Raw genomic sequence first — 20,188 nt, 5'->3', positions numbered from 1 at the left:
CCGGATCTGCGTGGTGAAAAGCTCTAACTGTGAGATCCATGTTTCGGTCTGTCAGTGACATACGAGGTATTGGCAGCTGCAGTGATGAGCTGCAGTTCCCCTGTCTGGCCGCATGCTGCTTCCTTGAAGGCCACAGGGACGTCACCAGCTCAGATGTGGATGTTAGTGGCATGAAAACCGTGGCTCTGCTTTTGCTTTGGGGGGGGATGGGAGGGGGGGTCACTTAATGTTTTGACAACAGCTGGAACTATTTCTCAAAATGTTCTCCATGGGCTTTTTATAAACCCTGCGGGGAGGCGTCCCGGGGGGGGGGGGGGGGTGCAATCCTGGAACCATTCGGAGCTCATTTAGATAGTGGGGAAAGCGAGTGAGGAAGATGCAGCTGTGCTTAAAATATCCCTCAAGACTCCTCTATGTTATCATGCCCCCCCCCCCCCCGCTGCTCATGGCTGCATCCTGTGTACTAGATGTAGATCCTGTGCAATGGGTCCCTCAGCCCTCTATGTGAATTAATAAATGCTGTATATATAAGGTTAGTGTAGGTAACTGGAAGGAGATAGGACAGGTATACAGATATCTGTATAATAATGTCTGACTAATACCCCCCCCACCCCCCAAGTGTTATCTAGACATTTCACTTTGTTTTGACGGTCCAGCAGTAACTGCAGTTAGTAACTACAGACAAGACAAGAAAAACACAGTAGCTGGGACCAGTTCAGAGGGCATAACGCACTGCTCCCTGTCAGAGGGGATAACGCACTGCTCCCTGTCAGAGGGGATAACGCACTGCTCCCTGTCAGAGGGGATAACGCACTGCTCCCTGTCAGAGGGCATACCGCACTGCTCCCTGTCAGAGGGCATACCGCACTGCTCCCTGTCAGAGGGGATAACGCACTGCTCCCTGTCAGAGGGGATAACGCACTGCTCCCTGTCAGAGGGCATACCGCACTGCTCCCTGTCAGAGGGGATAACGCACTGCTCCCTGTGGATCTACAGCTGTCTGATCTGCATTTAACTTTTATAACCATACATCTGAAACTTGCACTGCATCGCTACGGCAACTTGGGCCAGACGTGCGCAGTGGCAGCAGGGGGTGCGTCAGGCGGCATCCACGCGAGCTGCAAGCGTTTGAGACGATCGTAAGTAATAAAATGTGCTTTGGGTGATAAATAACCGACGTACTGCTCGCCCTTGCAAGTTTAATGATTCACCAGACATTTTTCCCTTATTGCCCGTGATATAAAAAGCTGCCATCATTAGCGGTGGCCTCAGGGCTAATGAGAGTGAGGGCGTTCACCATGTTGCCGCTGTGTGCAAATCACCACGTGTCTAATTCTGCATGCGTGTAATTAAATGCACAGAAGTGCAATTAAAGCAGCCATTATATGAGAGGTTCCTCCCTGAAGCGATTTTATCTTCTTTGTTACCTGAGTGCATGTTATTTGCTGTAAACGGATATCGGGGGGTGGAGGGACGAGACAGGGAGACATGGGGTGTAAAAAGAGGGGCGAGACCCCACAGGAATTTAAGCTGCCAGCCTCACCGTGTCTGCAGGGTTGACCTAGTACCTCCTGACAGAAAGACAAAGGTTCTCTGGCAGGGAACCATACTGAGGTCATATGAAGGTCAGTCAGTCAGCCAGTTGACCAGGCCTGGCTCCTCAGAGGGGCCTCACTCACCAGACAGGCCCCCAACCCCCCTCCCCATACTTCTTGACGTTGGAGTTGGACCAGCAGTAAAGCGCTTGCCCCCACTGCCCCTCTTTTGAAGCTCCCCTCCTCTTCTCTGGGGACTGATGCTGTGTTCCATTTACCTTGGAGGTCGGAAGTCAGTGCTGGGAATGACATCACACCCAAGTTAACTGCGTTCCAGTCAGAAAGCCATTAAGCAATACCAGGGACCTTTTTTCAAACAACAGGATTTCTCGCTTAGCCAGACAACTTCAAGAGTTAAGGTACCCCAGTACTTCGTCTTCATTCACTTACATTTAAGCCTAGACTGCCTTAAATCGGACAAGTTATCCAGCTAAGCAACAGAAATCCTGCTTTGTGAAACAGGCCCCAGTTCTAGTCAGGTTCATTATTAGCCATTGTTAGCAATAACTGTTGATAACTATACATTATGCGGTATTTTGCACATAAAAACACCATAACAAAATGTCCATAGATAGCGGATGGACACAACTGTGTGTACAACTTATTTAATGAGCCACAAATAAGACGAAAGTGCTAATATACTGTATACCGCTACAGCTTTCACTTCTGTTGACAAAAGGAGCAGCCATCTTGAATTCTGAGGTACAGGTTTTAGCCTCCGACTTCAGAGGGTGTTCCAGTTGGAATATTGGACTTCTGAGCTCAAATGGAGCACGGCAAGAATGCAACTCTCCTCTAATTTAACTTCAAGGCTAATTTCCTCGGAGGTCACTTAGTAAACACTTGGATAACACTGCTTTGAAACAAAGATGCATGTAATGTAAATATTTATATAAATAAAGACAGGAGCACAGTGTATAAAGAAAAACTTTATTTGTACCAAAAATATTGATGTTGTAGTGCATTATTTACATAGTAAATATGATAACTGGGTTAAACAATGTATAATAAACCAGAATGGTTAACAAAAATACAGGTAAGATTACAGTAACTGAGTGTTGTACATGACATCTTGTCTTTCACAAAGGATATAAGTCCAGAGTAAAAACTACCAGTACGGAACAAAAAAGACAAGGACCCCCCCCCCCCCCCTCCACTTACGTCATTTACACCGAAGGATCACAGTTATGACAGAATATCAACGGAATGTATGATGTCAGTGGCCTGCACTGACTCACAGCATCATCGATCAATCAGTTACACAGCTCTACTTTAAGACCGGCCATTAATCCGAATAAATGAATTAGTACACGCAATACTACTGGCTTTGTCCCGATTTATGATAAATTGACAGTCATACTTCAGGAGCCTAATTCTTTCCAGTTACGCTACAGATGTAAAATCAGTATCTCATGGAGTTGCCTTCCTGTAATCCAGGCACTGACCTGCTTTGCTGACATTTGTTAACACATTTGTCCGTTCTGTTTACTGCCTGTAGGAACTTGTCTGTGGACCAGAGCTCCTGGTAGGGAGCAAAAATGTTGAGTTGAGTTGAGATGGAGGAAAACCGTGGATCCCTATTGGGATCCCTGAGGACCAGGTTGGGAACCACTGCTACGGATAATGTTTTGCTTTAGTTTAGTTTAAGAAGTTCAGCTGACACACGTAAGTTTGATTAGCTGAAAACTGTTGTGTGGTTAAGGAGCTGGCGGTTGCTGGGTTCCATCTATCCATCCATCCATCCATTTTCCAAACCGCTTATCCTACTGGGTCGCGGGGGGTCCGGAGCCTATCCCGGAATCAATGGGCACTTCGGGTTGAAATCCCAAATTTAAAATTAATGCTTCAACAAAAGTATATGAATTGATTTAAAAGGTGTACTAATTAGTAATTTGATGCTGAAGTTTTAAAGAAATATTCTTTCAAAGTGTATGGAACCGTTTTTGTGATGTTTCAGGCTGTTACTTTATGAGAAAAAAAAGTGTAGTTTAAAATAAATTTGACAGTAAATGAGAAGGGATGTACAAAGTCAAAGATAAATTAGCAGTTACCTGCTCTGCTATTGTCACTGGAGTGTGTGTTTGAGATAGTTCAGCTTTTTTAATTGTCAAGCCGTTGTTCTGTATAATCAACAGACAGAGCGAACAGGATGCGAGACACTGGTACTGCAAGATTCACACTTACCAGATTGCTATTTTAATTTGTCAAAATTAGGAGCGAGAAATGATTTATGCATCAAACAGGCATGTTAGCACCTGATCTGCTCTGGTAGTGGTCGGGGAGTTGGCGGTGAAACAGCACACCAGCACAGAGGCACCCGAACCCGGATCCAAATTCCCCTGAGGAGTTCAGAATGTAGTCATATTTATTTGTTGCCTGAAAGATAAAATCTGTTTCGACTAACGTTCCTGGGTCATTTTATATACCTGGTATCGAAGCTTTGACCAGAAGCACTATGTTCACTGCCACAAAATATTTATAATGCTTGGCTCAAACGGGACCTAAAAGGTTTAAATATTTCAAAAAAACAGCCCGAAGTTTGACCAGCCTCAAAACATACATTATTCATACACTTTCCATATATACAACATTTGTAACTCCCCCACGCTCCCCTGTTCTGAAAATGCCATTTTCATGGCTTTCGTCACATTTACTGGACACTCCAGCACCTCTGATGTGAGGTGGCACTGGTCTGCCTTTAATTTTCGCCAGTTATAAATATGTTTCCCAGTAAGACGCTGAGTCTTCGTCCTGGCGTGAGTAGAAGGGGTTAAAGATCCCTCGTAGTGTATAGCGACCAGGCTTCCAAGGCGGCGGTATCTGTGCTGTGTCCGGGCTTCATGGGTTTGGCCCCCGCCATGCCCATGCCATCAGTAAGTGGACGAGGCACAGTCGAAGAAGTCCATGCCGATGCTGCGGGGGTATCCCTCCAAAACTCCGCCCTCCTTCGGGTCCACCTTCCAGTACTGTTTTCCGCTGAGGAAGTGAGCGTACCCTGTCAGGAAATGGGGAAACGAAAACCAGGCTCAGGGCGGCCGTTCAGACCGTGGGCTTCACGGCGGCTTCACAGTGGGACCGTGAAGTGACCAGCGATCGCACACTTTACCGCAGGAAGCCGGAGCCTTTGTTTAGCTCCCCCCCTGTGGCAAGCGCTGGAATCATGGAACACTTTCCAGATATCTAAAGTACACCAGTGAATCAGCGAATGAGTGTCATGGAGAACCAGAGCATTGGCAAGAATCTGGGAGATGAATGACTGCTTTGGCTGGTAGCTGCCTCCGGTGACATGAAGGAGAAGCAAAACGGAAACAGCTCGACATTCCAGCCAAAAGAAAAAAGAACTCGATGACTTGAGTAAATTTGCAGAACACTCTGGATAGTGGATGACCTTTTGTGTTCAAAGACCATTGAATCCTACCATTTGAGGCCACTGTTATTGTTCTAGTATTTGAGAGTCAAGATTTTGAGCGTGTGACATTTTGGCTTCCATGAACGAGCAAGCAGCATAGAGGAGAGTTACCAAGCGGTTACCGTATCGATCCTGGAAGGCAGCGTCGATGTTCCTGGGCACGCCCCACCAGTCCTGCAGGCTGCGTGGCTGGGCATCCTCCACCCGGTTCCCCAGCGGGTCAAATTGCCAGTAGCTGCCGTCCTTGAAGAAGTAGGTCTTCTGCTCCTTGCCTCGACCCCCCATGAGAGCAGCCTGGATGTCGGAGACGGGGAGGCCCAGGCTGCTCACCGGGTCCGGTCCCTTTATCCGCCGCTCGCCGTCATACACCCAATAGCTGTGACCTGTGGGGATGGGGGGGTCCACAGATGGCAGTTAGTTCTGAGAGTATTAATTAACTGCTTTCTTTTAAAACACAATGTGTCCACTAAGTGCAGGAAATAATCCTAGTTTTCTCTTGTATTTGTTTACATAAACAAATATTTACTAAAATAAATATGGTACGTTAAATCAAATTTGATTTCTGCATTGATTATATTTCCTTCCTCAAGGGTGGTCGGTTATAACTGAGTCATCTAATCAATGCCGAGTTCAATTCCAGGCATTTAAATGGTGCTTGGATTAAAACATGAACAAAACTGACATACCTATTAACTAATTAGCCAAAATAGCTCCCAAGTAAACTTGCAAGCAACATTTCTTAGTAGTAAGGAATCAAAGTAGCAATTCACAACTTCAAATAAAAACTCGATTGAAAACTTTGAACTGGTAAATAATTGACTAAGCTATAACAGATAAATATCTAATTGATGTCCAAGATTAATCATTCATTGTCTGTAAAATAATAAATCACTGCACGGACAAGATATTTCATATTGCTGTCTAAGGGTATGGTGGCACCTCGAAAGAACCAGATGTTCCCCGCCTTGTCTTCGAAGGCAGCGTCGATACTTTCGGGGATGCCGTTCCAGTGGCGGGAGGCTAGTGCAGGGTACCCCGCCTGCAAGCGCCCGTCACGTATGCGCCACACGTAGCGGGACTTGAAGAAGAACAGCTCGCCGCGGATCATGGACACGGCGTCGAAGTCCGTCCTGCAGGCATCTGGCTGTGAGGGGAAGTGGGGAAGACCCTTTAATTAAGGAACCTCAGTTTACACACTTCGCTTTTTTGTGCTGTTGTGTGTATAGCCAGGAAATCTCATCTATATATATAGAGAGAGAAAGTGTATTAGTGTAAAGCAATGAGCATCATAGTTAACCCCTCCCACTACTTGGGACTTGCGCTAGTCAGGTCATGTGACTCGGTCTATGGCAGCCTAATGGTTAAATAAACAGAAGTCTAAGTGTGTGGGCAAGGGGGCGGGGCCATGCTCACAATGTTATGGATCTCATTGGTCTCCGGGATGACTGGCGGAGGGGTGGATGGTTTCCGGGGGCCATACAGGTACTGGATGCCTCGTCTGTCATCGTCGCTTAGCTCCAGGGGGTAAGAGAAGCTGTAGAAGGGTGACATGACGGAACCGGGCTCCAGCGAGTGCTGCAGGCCCAAAACGTGGCCGAACTCGTGGGCGGCCACCTGGAGCAGGTCCGTTCCTGAGGGGAGGGGGGTACAGGGAAATACAGGGTGTAAGGGAGGCACATAAGGTGACACATGGATCCTCACACGGCACACACACTCAGACACAACCTCAGTCTCCTTCTCACCCATGCTGTTGCCTACAGTCCAGCTCTCGTCATAGTCGAAGTGTATGTCGCCCTCGCGGTGGGTCCTGGGAAAGAAGGCGTGGGCCAGGATGCCCCCCGGCCCATCGAAGGGCAGGCTGTCTCCATGCCAGTACCTGTCAATCAACCACAAAGGGTAAAAAATAAAAAATCTTCTTCCTCTGTCTGCTTCTGTTTTTCTCTCACTTTGTGGATGAAATGAAGTGCGTGTTGTCAGTAAGAGAGAGTAATGGTATTAGGGCGTGTGGTTCAGTACACAAACATGCATATGCACATATTGGACATTAGGGGGCATAGTGGTTAAAGACACTGCCCTGAAAGTTAGTGTAAATCCCTGTAAGAGGTCTGATGTACAGGGGGGGTGCTAAAAATTCTGCCCCCTCCAGCCCCCTTACTTTATATACTTGCATAATTTTACATAATTAAGGGCCTCTGTGAAGTGCGGGTCCCCCTGGATCTGCCAGGGCATCCGTGCCCCTGCTGCACTCCCACTGACGTACGACCCTATGATAAGATGCTTCATCCAAATGGCTCCAGTGAAATATATTTACAGGTAAACGCTTGGGGAAGCACCTCAATAGAATAGAAGTTTTACTTTTGGGCAGTGAGTATATTGAATTTTGGCTTGCAGTCTCTAGAGCCTTTAAATCATGCCAACCGAGTTACCTAACGGCGAAGGCAGGCGAAGGGGGAGAGTGGCTCTGCTCCAGGGCCACAGTGAAAATCACTGACCTCATGCTCTGACCCCAGCCTTTACTCATAGAAGAACAAGAGGGGTTACATGAAAACCAAAGAATTCCTAAGTTCTTACACAAATAATCTTCATTATCATTATCGACTAGTATATATTTGTATAAAAGTGCAGAATTAGGCTGAAATCTAATGAAAGTGAAGAGATGTGTGGCAATTGTGTTATTTTAACACATAATATATATATATATATATATATATATATATATTTAATATGTATTAAAGACAGATGCTTGTACAGGCTTGGTGATGCCGTCGTCTGGCCCAGATGAAGAAATCCACCAGGCTCCCTGTGCGAAGCTGCCGTCCACCGGCAAGGAACCGGTACCGCCGGTGCGGTGGCAGGAAACATGCCAATGACTGTGGGGGGGGGGGGGGGGGGGGCCGGAACGAGGGAATAAGGCCCAGGGGGGTGGAGGTGATGGGATCTGAGGGGTTCGATAAGGGAGGTAATGAACTGAAAAGTGGTTCATTAAAAGTACAAAGCATGGCTGGCTAGACCCCCCCCCCCCCCCTTTCTGGGTTTGCCAGCTTCCCGGTTCACAACCCCGGTGGTCTGCTTGACTGGCGGGAAAATGAAAACAAAGGAGTAGCTGAGGTCCTTCAGTTAACACCTTCATTTCATTGCTCTTTCCTGTCGTTTTCCTCCCTCTAAGGAGCGAAGTAATCAGAAACAGACAGAAATGCCTTTAGAAATGGGGGGGGGGGATCAATACTGTGCCCCTTTGTCTGTCCAGTAATCTACTCTGCTGCATTTCTGACGGACAGTGATTTATAATTACAGAGAATTCCACAGTGTTTCACAGCGATGAGCAGTCTGACCTGCTCTGTGGGCCCGGAGCTGTTACTCTTTCTGCATTTTGCCGGTTTGGAGTTGCGGTGGTATGTTCCTCACCCAGCCCTAAAGATAACAGTGTCCCTTCTGTGCAGAACCAGCAGCTAAAGTTCCCGCCTCCCATGTTTTTTAATCCCTCTTAAATCCTTAAACAGCTGCTGTCGTTGCCTGTTTAAATTGAGGCTTCCCTATCGCCTGAACGTACACTTTCTAGGTGCTGACTGATACCGGCGCACTTGTAATTACACAGCACAGTGTCGTAGTCCGTCATATGCGATTTGCGAAAGAAATCCATTCGCATCAAACGAGAGGCATTCAAATGAGCTTAGAGACATCTGCTGAGCTCAGCCGCCCTCGTGAAAAAACAGGCAAATTCCAATATGCCAGAAATTATAGTCTTTGTGAGGAGAAAGTATTTCTCTGTCATTTATATTTCTGATGAACTTCAACAGATGCTGTTCGTCAAGCCACCTCAACTGAAATAAGTCTGCACGTTTTAATTTGTAAAGAAAAATAGCATGTAAACAACGAAGGCTTGCTAAGAGTCATGTGATTTTCTCTTCACAGTAACGTAAACAGACTTGTCTGAGAGTTGGACTGGAGCTCAGTAAACAGCCTGTTTAATGGCAATAATGATAACTTGTGGTCAGGGGATAGTTTACACGTTCGTAATCAGCATGAAGTCCCTCGTTTACTTCGCTCACGATTGGCCGTGTCTGCATCGGCCCCTGTCGGGTGGGCTCTGCCTAAGTGGCTGTTTTGCAGGTGTGCGACTTGCTGGTTCATAGATGCCTGATAGGTGCTTTCTGTTGTGTGTAATGCACAGGTTCAGAGGTGTGTAATTGGTGGCCTCCCACATGGCATCGGTCCCTCTGACCTTGTGAAGTCGATTATGATGTCAGCCCGGCCCCCGTGGACCTCTTTGAAGTTGAGAGGGGTGACGTCGCTCCAGACGCGCAGCGCCTCCTGCAGGACACGCCGCACCTTGTCCTCACTCATCTGCCAGGGAAAGCGGACGATCCTGGGGGGTGATGCATACACATACAGTTGGAAGTTGTGCTTCATCTGTGAAGACTTTGACACAAAAGGTGATTCAGTCTGCGGGGGGGGGGGTTTGGCAGCACTGAAAGGTTGTTAAGACTCCTTACAGAAAATCCCACGTTCCCAAAAGGTCCGAGTCCCCATGGACACAGATACGCAAACGTCCACCAATCACCCGAACAAGTCTGTGCCGGCCCATAATCCCTTGCTTTCATTCACCAACTTGCTTATCAGTATGAGACTCTGAGCACCGCATGATAATAATCCCAGCCCTCCCCCAGCTAACCAGCAGAGGGGCCGCTAACTTTGCAGCACAGGCTGGGGGTTGGCTATTCAAAGTAAGACAGCTGTCTCTGATTAAGCCCTGTCAGGACTCCGCTAATACCTGCCGTCACAGGTGATTGAAATGGTGTAACGTGTGCTGAACTTGCAGCATGAGTGACACAGGGGGTAAAACAAAAAGGGGCTTTATTGCCAGGCCAGCATGTTAGCGTTTAACAAGCCTGATGCCGTTTGGGGGTGTACAGACAGGGTCTCCTTTCAGGGCACACTCAACATGCGAGCTCTTCTTACTGAACAGGCAAACCCATTAATTCCAAGGTAAATTCTTTGCTTGTTTTTTTCTATCATTTCTAATGTATTTTTTATACAGAAAAATGTATTAATATAATAATTATTATATTATTATGATCTATTACTATTATTAGTAGTAGTGGTCCCTTCTGCACCCCTTCAGTAATCTCACCTGCCCCGGTCGTGGCCGGTCCTGGGTCGTCGGACCCCTGTATTTCTGCCCTTTGTCCTTGTTCCAGGTCAGGGGCCCCTCCCCCCCCGCGAGCCCGGGCAGGTAGCTTGAAGGGGCCGGGTAACCCTATCACTGTCTGAACCCCCCCCACCCCCCGGCATGGCATGCCCGGACAGAGCCCCCCCCGCTGACACCGACGTGGTCTTATTAGAGACAGCAGGGGCCCAGAGAAGAACCTTCATTACAAACCGGAGCAGAAAGGACACCAGCCCCCCAGGCCTTCCTCTCCCGCACAAAGCCGTAAAAGCAGGTTTAAGGGAGAGATACCTCCCCCCCCCCCAACCCCCGGGGTGTTTCCTTTGTTTGGCTTTCAGGGGCCCGTGTCAGATTTACCGTGGATGCATGACTTGGAAGACGTTATGACAGTCAGCGGACGGACGCTCTGGGGCTCAAAGACAAACCCCATGTGGGGGGGTGAGCCTCGGAGTGTCGCCCCCCCCCCCCCATAAATTTATGAGTAATGTAAAAGCTCATGGATGCTCCAAATCAAAGGAACACACTTTACATGCCTGCTAAGGATAACAATGACCAGACCTGAACATTGAGGGCAGGCCTTACTTGTAGGTGAGGTTGGTCTTGTCCCAGCGTCCCCCGAAGAGCACAAACCGCCGCTGCCGTCGCCGCTGCCCCCTCCCGTGGGCCCTCGCCTTCTCCACCGCCTCAAGGACCTCGCGCGCAGTGTAGTCCGGCACCCCGCAGCGGGGCCGCCTCCCCAGCTCAGAGTCATTTCCGGAGGGGACCCCCTTCATGTCGAAGGCCTCCTTCACTGTGTCCTGAGCATGGACGGGACGTCCCCGCTTTTTGTCCGGGTACAGATGGGGCTTCTCCAGCCATCCCTGAGGAGCGGGAAGAAATCATGGGGAGTTACTATGGGGAGTTACTATGGGGAGTTACTGTGGGGAGTTACTATGGGGAGTTACTATGGGGAGTTACTATGGGGTCTGACTGGACCGGGTGCCACAAGCCCGATGCAGTGATATTGATGCAGGTTAGAATATAAATCATGGTTTATATTCCAAAAGAACTGGATGGCGTGTAAAAAAAAACTCTAAAAAGGACAAGGGTGCAAAATACGTGCTCAGGAAAACCAGTATACCAGTATGACTATATATACACATATACTAAGCAATTTAAGATGCAATTTTTATGTCTTTAAAGTTAATACTGGGAAACTATAATGAAAAACCACAGAGAACATTACAGATTGCGTCTATTGAGAGGCAGACACATGTTAACCTTCATCTTCTGCATTAATTTCCTGCCTCTTTAATGGCTGATGACCTGATAATCTCACACTTGTCATCAGAGTCAGTTACCTTCATGAGCGCTTGGGTTTATATTGAATGGGGCAGAGCTGAGACATAATGGAGGAGGGACGTCACATATTTTCACATATTTTTGAAATCAAAGGCCAGCTGTACGGTACAAGACTCTGTTTTTTGTTGTGTTGCGTATCCATATTTTAACTCTCTTTAAGAAGCAACAAACAAACCCAACATAGCAGCATATTTTTGTACTTGGGTATGGAATATTTACGCAAACGCAGATGTTTTTGGGCACGTCAACCCCTATCTGTCCTTTACAACAGAACAAACACAGAGTAAGAATCTGAGCAGAACAGGTCATTTAAACACTGGTCGAAAAAGTTTACTATAGTAAAATCTACCAATAACCACATGGAAAAACCAGCTGAAGTTCAAAAGAGGTTTTGTTTGTATCCAGTATATTATGGAGGTTTTTTTGTTTTTCCCTCTAAACTACATTCATGTGACATTCGTGCTGATATAGACCTTGAATGAACAGTGTAGTTTTCATAACCTCTCTACCTACTCTTTAATTAAGAAGTGACACTTCTGTGGGATGGACATAAACTCCGTGACATTCCTGCATGTGCCCCCCCCCCACACACAGATTCTGGTTGAGCTCTCCTGTGGTCTACAAGTCTGTGTTTGTAGAAAGACACCATCTGCCAAGATGTGACAACGTGCGGTAAACAATAGCCATAAAAGCAGTTGTCTGGGTGTATCTTGGTAAATATAGACCCTGTGACCCTCTGTGTTGATTCATCGAGAGATGAGCACTCTATGAGCCCCCTGTCATCTGAGCAAGACGCCGGGAGTGCCGCTGAGGCCGAGTAGCACTCCTCACGTGTGTCGCCATGGATGCTTCTCTGGGATATGGGGCCTCCAATTTTCACAAGGAGACCACAGACATACGGACGTCTTTTGAGCTAATCCACTTTGCTTTCAAGCTGAACATATAACATTCACAGTATCTAATCCGACACAACATAGAGGCAACTGTTGGGATGTGACCCCCCCTCCCCAGCACCGAGAGGGATTGCAGCCTGGAAATTGCCATGTAAATCCTTTGCACCTCAAGAAAACTTTGAGTTGTGCTGCTTAAATGTGTGTTTATGTGCTCCTGTGGGGTGGATAATTTCACTTCATGGGGGTATATTATCAATCCAGACAATCTTGAGCTGGAGTGAGAGCTAATACTTCACACTTGAAATATCAGATCAGATTACTTCTGGCACGAACAAGAACCAGGAGCTGATGGGGCTGAGGTTTGTATGTACGCAAACTAGTAAGAGTAGCTAGCACTTAAGATCATAGGATTGACTGGCATGGACTCTTAAAGTACCACACAAAACATCCAAGGGCTCCAGGTGTAGACTGATCATCGATTAAAAATGATTACAAAACCTCCAACAATTCAGTCTCAACCACAGTGAAATCCCCATGTCTAAACATTGACCTACATTCAGACCATAAGCCTTCTACTAACCTCAAATGTTACCTTACCTCACCCTTTGATGATCTAAATCACGTGCAGTAACACTGACACTCATCTAGGGGCTGCTAAGGGATCTCCAGAATGAAACAGTTAGCCGTTACTTTGAAACAACAGTGACTTTGATTCTGGCTTGGAGTCAGAGCGGTCTGAGGCATGACGGTTTTTCAAACAACAAAGCAAATTAGGAACAGAAGGCAGGTCGTCGCAGAATTTATAGCTGAGAGTTCAAATGCTCGCAAAAGCCAAATGCAGGGGATTAAACTTTGGCCCTGGCGCTGAATGTTCACCACTGTGGGGGGGCAAGGAGAAATAGGACCCCAGAAAAAGGTGTTTGAAAAGCAAGAGGCCTTTTTCGCTCTTGTCAACAGTCATCTAGATCCGCCGGGACTCGTCTGCAGTTAGACAAGTGAAGCTGACAATGTGAGTGAACAATTTCCCCGTTGGAGATCGTCTGACCGCAGCCCTTGGTCAGTGGTGGAAGCGGTTACAACATCCACTTGTGCGTCCCTCAAGTATCCTTTCCATTGTAACATAATTTCAATACTTCATTTACTTTTAAATTACATATATTCTCCACAGGCATATATTACATGCTGTAATACATAGATTTTAAGAATCTATTGTTCTGTAAATATATCAAGTAAACATTTTGAATAGCTGGAGTTCCATTCTAGTTTGTAAAGGAGGAGATACTGGAATGCTGGTCCTCTGGAGAGGTCATAAGTCAAATCCAAAAGTACACAAACCTGCCCTCCACGTGACCTTGTGAGGCCAATAATGACCTTGCCAAGATCCACAAATGAGGGATTAGGGGTGAAGTCAAAACACATAGAAAAGAGGGCAGTTTTACTGCATCTGAATCGCAGTATTATTGTATCTGGGTTTTAGTAATACAAAAAAAATCTTAATCTCTAGTAAAATGATGGGTGTAAATCATTTTAGTTTATTATCTGTTTAATGGCAGATTTCACATCATAAGCAAAGTATGAAAATGTTCAATGACAACCCAACCCAAAAAGAGCATTCCCGCTTATGAACATACAAGAGAGCTGAGAATCACAGCCGAGAGTCTGACTGAGATTTAAAAAAACAGGGTAACCCCCATCGGCCTTTGTTTGGATTAGTTAGCGCCAAGGATGCATCACGATGTGGATTTATCTCCTGCTAGCAGTACATTTCTACCAAAGGTTGCCGCAGTAAACCTGCAAGCACCTTGACAGATGGCGGTGCTGATGAGAAGCAAGATCCTGAATGATCATATCACTGCGAACTTTGACACACCCAGTACCTTGGGTCTCCATTGCAGTTGACCGGCGGAGGAAATGAACCAATAGACTGATGTCCTTTCCAAGCCTTATTCCTAAAACCATGAATGCTCCAGCATTGTACAATGCCTTGGTGTCCGTGCCAGTGATAGACTTCCAGGAGATAACGCTGCCCATATGAGTCTAAACATCTCTGCACTGATAATGCAGAGCATGGCTCGAGTATATCTGATGTAATTCCTGACTCACATCCTTCTCACGTATGTTTCCAATTCCAAGGTAATTGAAAATGTACATGTGCTGTAGATTTCCGGGTCAACTGACAGATCTACTCTAACCCTGCACATCATTGTTCACTGTCACCACGGGGAATGTTACGCACTAGAAATTGTCTGCACTTGTGAGTGTCTAATCGGACAGCCAAAAGGGGACACTCTATTTAAGGCTATCAGCCTCCTCTTGGTACATATGCCATGTTATCAATCACATTGGATGTCTTCACCTATCAAGTATTTTACATTACTAATACCCATGTTACCTTGGATGACCAGCATAACTGCACGAGGGATTTTTGAAGTGGTGGTGGGGGGGGGGTGGGTACAAAACAGTGAGCAAAAGCCATGCTTTATAAGGCATTTGGCACAATTTGGGCTAATGATTTAATAGACTAAACATCTTGATTGACACTGCCCAATATACTGTACATACACTGTTACATTGTTGTCTGGTATAGAATTGCCAATTACCCATGAACAGCCTATTGGACAACAGCCTAAACAACAGATAGCCGTCTCTACAGTGTGTACAGTGTGATTAAATTTACGGAGCACCAGTGTACTGTAATGTTGGGAGGACACATTCATAGATGTATTGCATCACTGTCGGTCTCCAAACACGGAAATGCCTTGACCGAACCGACCCTTCTGCAGTGGAAAACCAAAGTGAGCTGGAACTGCACTGTAACCAGCCTCCCTCAGTGTGGCTCAGGTACGGATCGATTCCTGTATGCCAATGGAAGAGCATCATAAGGCTACCTACAAAAGAAGTGAAAGGAAGAGAGTGGGAATCTGTATGCGTAAGTACAGGTTTGCACAGGGATGCACGTGTGTGTGAGTACATTCCTTCTGCAGCAGTCACATGTTGTGAGTAGTTTGTGATTGTCAACATACAGTAGTTTGATCGGTTCAATAATGTAGATATCCGAGCATATTTAAATATGCTACTTGCTTATTATTTTCCCTCAGAAGTGGGGGGAATAGTTCAAGGTGCCCATATAACTGGTGGGGACGTGTCCTCCCTGTCCTCCGCACGTCGGCCCCCCTGCATGGGATCCATACACGCTTTGAGGGACTTAAGTGCTATGTAACAAAGTGCTAATTTATCCAGAGTAATTTCTCCACTGTGCAAAAGTGTCAGTGACAGTAAATGGGGTTAAATTTTCCCACAGTAAGATGCCCTAATGTTTAGTATAGTGACCGGTGTGATTCTAGGACTCGACCCGTGGCTCCCTGATGAAATACGAGACCCCACTTTCATAAATTACAGGGAGATGGGGGGGCTAATACCCCCCCCCCAATTATCATGTCTCACACTAAACATGTGGAGACCTCAAACCCCCCCCATGTTCAAACCAAAGTTACACTCTTGACCACTTCCCCTGTACCAATCCTCATGATTAGGCCTGAAATTGCTGGGGGGCAGGGAGGGGGGGTGCAGATCAGAAGGTGCAAAACCTATATGAAAATATGAGACAAATTGCTAAATGGTTGGAGGGTTCAGACAAAAACACTGGGGTTGAAACCTTGATAAGGTCTGAAGTCTAAATAAGCCTAAATAAAGTCTAGAACTGCCCATGACACTGACGTACCTGAAAAAGAGATAATTAACTCAAAAACTTCTAAGAACAAACAAATCAAAGGAAAAAAACTGTACAAGAATGTTACATACTCCTGATTTTGCCGCAAGTTCCATTAAAGGGCTCGAAGCTAAGCTAAGCTACAATTACGAGTGCAGGTAGCTGCTTGTTTCTGAGTACCTGATCAGCTCCGTGTTTCTGAAATGCTGTTCGCCTAAACAACCCTCCACTGGCTGGATTCCTTCGTGTAGCCACACGGTCATTCATGAAACCTAAACTTAGTCATATCGATTCTTATCCAAAGAAACGCAGTGATATTCGGTGTAACTGCAGCATCATCGCCTCAGTCTCATTCCGAAATACATCCTTGCCTTTACTTCCACCCAAAACAATTTATATTGTCACATGCCATTGAGGGAGAGTCATAATATTTTATATGTCGGTATTTTTTTTTACTTAAATACAGAATCACGCAACACGCCTTCCAATAATTAGACCAATATTTCAGATCGCGTTCACTGTTACTTGCCTCTGCTCATCCTCGTAATTAATTACACTGGTTACCAAAGACTTTGATATATATGGGCCACCCCAACCACTTTAAATCACAGAGATCGTTTTTATTTTTGAAACATATAAATCAGTTGCGCGTCTGCTTAACAGCAGGCAGAAACATGTCAGCCATGCATTTGTGGGTCATTCTCAATTTCTCAAACCCTATGTGGGGCAGATCTAAGTAAATAAAAACCGAAACTGGAACTATTCTGCAATTGTATTATGGGTTGACGTACGTGAGTAGAAAATGGTATTCAGGAATTATCATAGGGATATAAGAACCAACGAAATGAGACCCTGTTACTCTGTGTCCCCGGCAATCCTGCCGCTTTCAAATACCCCTGCGTCAGCAAACAGTGAGGTTTGTTAACTATCAGCAGATGCCAGATAACTTGCCCCTGCCTGCATAATCTTTCGTCTTTCTCTTTTATCAGCGACGGGGAACAAATTGACTGCACCGCTCCATTGCCGGACTTTGGTCTCCTGCATACGGGCGAGGAAGAGGGGAATTAAGACTTTTTGTGTTTATATGCCAGCAGTCGCTTCCCGTACATGTCATTTGCCACCATTTAGATATTTTTTTTGTCGGGAAACCCTGGTGCTGTTTCACTGTGTACAGGGGACACGCGTTTATCGTTTCCTTTTCACGGTAGATCAGAAACAGATCCACATGCTCGCCTCCTTTTCTTTGTGCTTTGGGTCGAGTCTCTATAAGCTGAAACCGCTGGAAACTTGTAAATCTGTCTGGTGCTGCTAATTCTGCGTGTCGCGTGCTGCCGGAGCACCCCCTCCCTCCCCCCCCCCCAAAAAAGGGGATGTTAACATCCTTTGTGAGGCGATGAATAGCTATAATAACTGAGAAAGAGCAAAGAGCTGAGTGGTATGACGATTTTATCGGATCACTCCTGGAAGGACGCATTTAAATGAGGGGAAAAGTATAAAAATAATAATAAGCAGATGAAGTTCAACACATATCGAAAAACATTTACTACAGATAGTTAACCTGCAAAACTTCATAATGGCCCCCGAGACCTCACACCGCAGGGCACTGTTTGCGACTGTGACTGCATACCATACCGCCCACTTAAGCTTAAGCCTATTACTGAACAACAGGCTGCACCTTATATGTAATCAAAGAAATGTTTTCCAGGGAGTATTCGAGAGCAAAAAAAAAAAAACATGCAAAAAAATAACAAAATAATAAGAATGTGAATGCCTCAGTCTGCTGTCTTTGATGGGGTTTATTTAAACGTAAGTCTAAGGTAAAGGACAGAAGAGGCGATAGCATGGGTCGAGAAATACAAAGATCTGAGCCGCAGGAATGACAAGATTAGTGCGCTAGGGATTCGGTCTCTGAACCCCACAAATTGCCGGTGCGTCAAACGTCAAAAAGCGCCTGAGTCGTTCGTGTTCCTTTTTATACTTGAAAACTACTTAAAGATTTTCACTTATCAACAGGGGCATTTATTTTGAATGAATAGGAACACGGCCGTGTTTTTTCTTTTTAATATCTTAACGGTTCGGTATTTCCAGGCAAGTTTCTTACCTTAAGTGATATTGCGCTGTGCTGTTTATGAAAATAAACGCTATTTTTAGCACAGACACAACCTGACAGAACCCGTGATACAGCTGCAAGTAACTGGCAGCAGATACTTTAACCGCTACTCGCTGCGATCATTATCGGTCGACACTCTCCTATATACCGCATGGGACAGCATGGTGGTTAGGGGTGTACGTGTGCATATACATTGTTTATTCTGGCTTAGCCAGCGAAACGCTGAAATAAATAATAACGGAATATCCAGCAGATGCCATATATAGTGAAGCGATTCAATGCAAATCAAATGCAAAAAGTTCGGAGTCAGACTACACTCCATATAGTCACAGAATTTAAAGTTTAAAAGTTTAAAAGTGCTTTAGATTAAAAAAAATCATCTTAAGTCACTCACCGCTGCAGCTTTGTACCTGTTGGATGCTTTCCCTTCGGGTACGGGAAGGGAATGAGCACAGAGGGAAAGTAGCAAGGCTAATGCGCTGGACAGCAGCCTAGGAGTCAGCATCATCCTTCGCTTTGAGCCGGACCTGCAGATTTCACCTCCCGGCGTGATGGGATGGAGGCTGCGCTCAACTTGCCTCACAGTCAGGGAGTGTCTAAGAGATGTGTTGCTGCGTATTTATACTCCGTGATTTCTTTGTTCTCCAAAAAACACAACTTTTTTTATAGGCAGGAGAGATATTTTCTCCTGGACCAACGTTATTTAACCCCTTACTGCCCGGCTATACTACCCCTGCCGACCGGCACTGCTGTGTATTCCAGCATTTTTAAGCATTGTCTCATTACAGACGCAATATAATTCTACAGGCACAAAAAGTGTGATATTTAAAATATGTACTCTAGATTCCCGAGGTATCTGCGGTTATAAAATGAAATTATGTTTAGTGATCAAACAGCTAGCGCTTTTGATTCCGATTGCATTCGCTTGTGGTGTCATTGCCGATCATTGTGCCGGGACATGCGAGGTATTTCATTTAGTCTCGCATTTTTCTTCTTTTTTTTCTGAGGAAAATCGTCAGTAAAACGACGAGTAAAATCGTGCTTAAATTGGGGAGATGCCTAATTTCAAAAGTGGTATGCATTTGAAAGCAAGCGAGTTATTTTTATTCTGAGCGCTCACTACAAAATTGATATGAGTCAGCAGCTAATTTCAGCGAGTCCGCACTCGCGCGCCTGCACCACTACATTACCCTGAAACTAGTGGCATCTTAAAATCCAGTAATATAGCTGGCGAATTGTGTAGCTTCTATATAGATACATGGATTTACGCTTTGATTTACAGGTACCCGGTTAAGCATTTTAAATGCATTTTATAATTGAAATTAATAAAATGGCCGAGACGAAGAAAGTCTTCATTATTAGTAGCATAAGGATTACGTAACAATATAGAAATATTATAGTTATAATATCATGATGCGTTTTTCATGTATGTAAAAGTTTCACCGTGGTTTATTCTCACATGAGCCGGTGACAGCGAATGGTTTTGCGAATGGTTCGATGTTTATGTATGGTGCTGTGTGGGTGACGTAGACGTGGTACACGTTATTCTTTTACTGTAAAATATGATTTAAAGGAAGATGCAAGGAAACGGATAATCATTTCCAGTCACGTCATTCTGAAAAGATTTCAGAAATATGTCATGCTGAAAATACCACATAATTTAATTTTAATTTAGATCAAGCCTTCGTCGTTTGCGATTTTTTTTAAATCAATTTTTAAAATATTGGAACTATTTATCTCTTACTTTATAGTAGCTATTCTAGGAAACAACTGAAGAGACCGCGTAGAAAGAAAAATCCTCGTTAGCGCCATCGTGTGGCTGCAGAGATTTATCGTGGCATGCGGGTGACGCCGCACTGATTGTTAGCGTGAAAGGAGTGTTTCGCGGGAAAAATCTCAACGGTGTGCGCGGTACCTATAAGACCACCCATAAGTCAGGTCAGAGGATGAGTACTAATAGCTTT

At 45.4% G+C, this 20,188-nt stretch overlaps 1 protein-coding gene across 1 annotated transcript; it reads right to left on the bottom strand.

Moving 5' to 3' along the window:
• Positions 1-2,511: 2,511 nt before the first annotated feature.
• On the bottom strand, positions 2,512-18,869 carry mmp11b (matrix metallopeptidase 11b). Its single transcript, XM_049020919.1, has 8 exons — positions 18,619-18,869; positions 10,754-11,031; positions 9,227-9,370; positions 6,747-6,880; positions 6,418-6,635; positions 5,944-6,148; positions 5,127-5,387; positions 2,512-4,590 (listed from the first exon to the last, which is right to left on the bottom strand). The coding sequence occupies exons 1-8, from the start codon at positions 18,730-18,732 to the stop codon at positions 4,466-4,468; spliced, it is 1,479 nt and encodes a 492-aa protein (XP_048876876.1). The 5' UTR covers positions 18,733-18,869; the 3' UTR covers positions 2,512-4,465.
• Between the last annotated feature and the right edge of the window lie 1,319 nt (positions 18,870-20,188).

The sequence above is a fragment of the Brienomyrus brachyistius genome, chromosome 7 (genome assembly GCF_023856365.1).
Source record: "Brienomyrus brachyistius isolate T26 chromosome 7, BBRACH_0.4, whole genome shotgun sequence".
Classification (NCBI taxonomy): Eukaryota; Metazoa; Chordata; class Actinopteri; order Osteoglossiformes; family Mormyridae; genus Brienomyrus; species Brienomyrus brachyistius.
This window is presented reverse-complemented; position numbering and strand designations above follow the sequence as displayed.

Bases quoted from the DNA above. Each gene is read 5' to 3' on its own strand.
- mmp11b (XM_049020919.1), bottom strand. From the start codon at position 18,732: ATGATGCTGACTCCTAGGCTGCTGTCCAGCGCATTAGCCTTGCTACTT. The intron at 6,149-6,417 runs GTGAGCATGGCC...TTCCCCTCACAG, and splicing joins CCAATGAGATCCATAACATT to CCAGATGCCTGCAGGACGGA. The intron at 4,591-5,126 runs GTAACCGCTTGG...ATTTCCTGACAG, and splicing joins TGCCTTCCAGGATCGATACG to GGTACGCTCACTTCCTCAGC.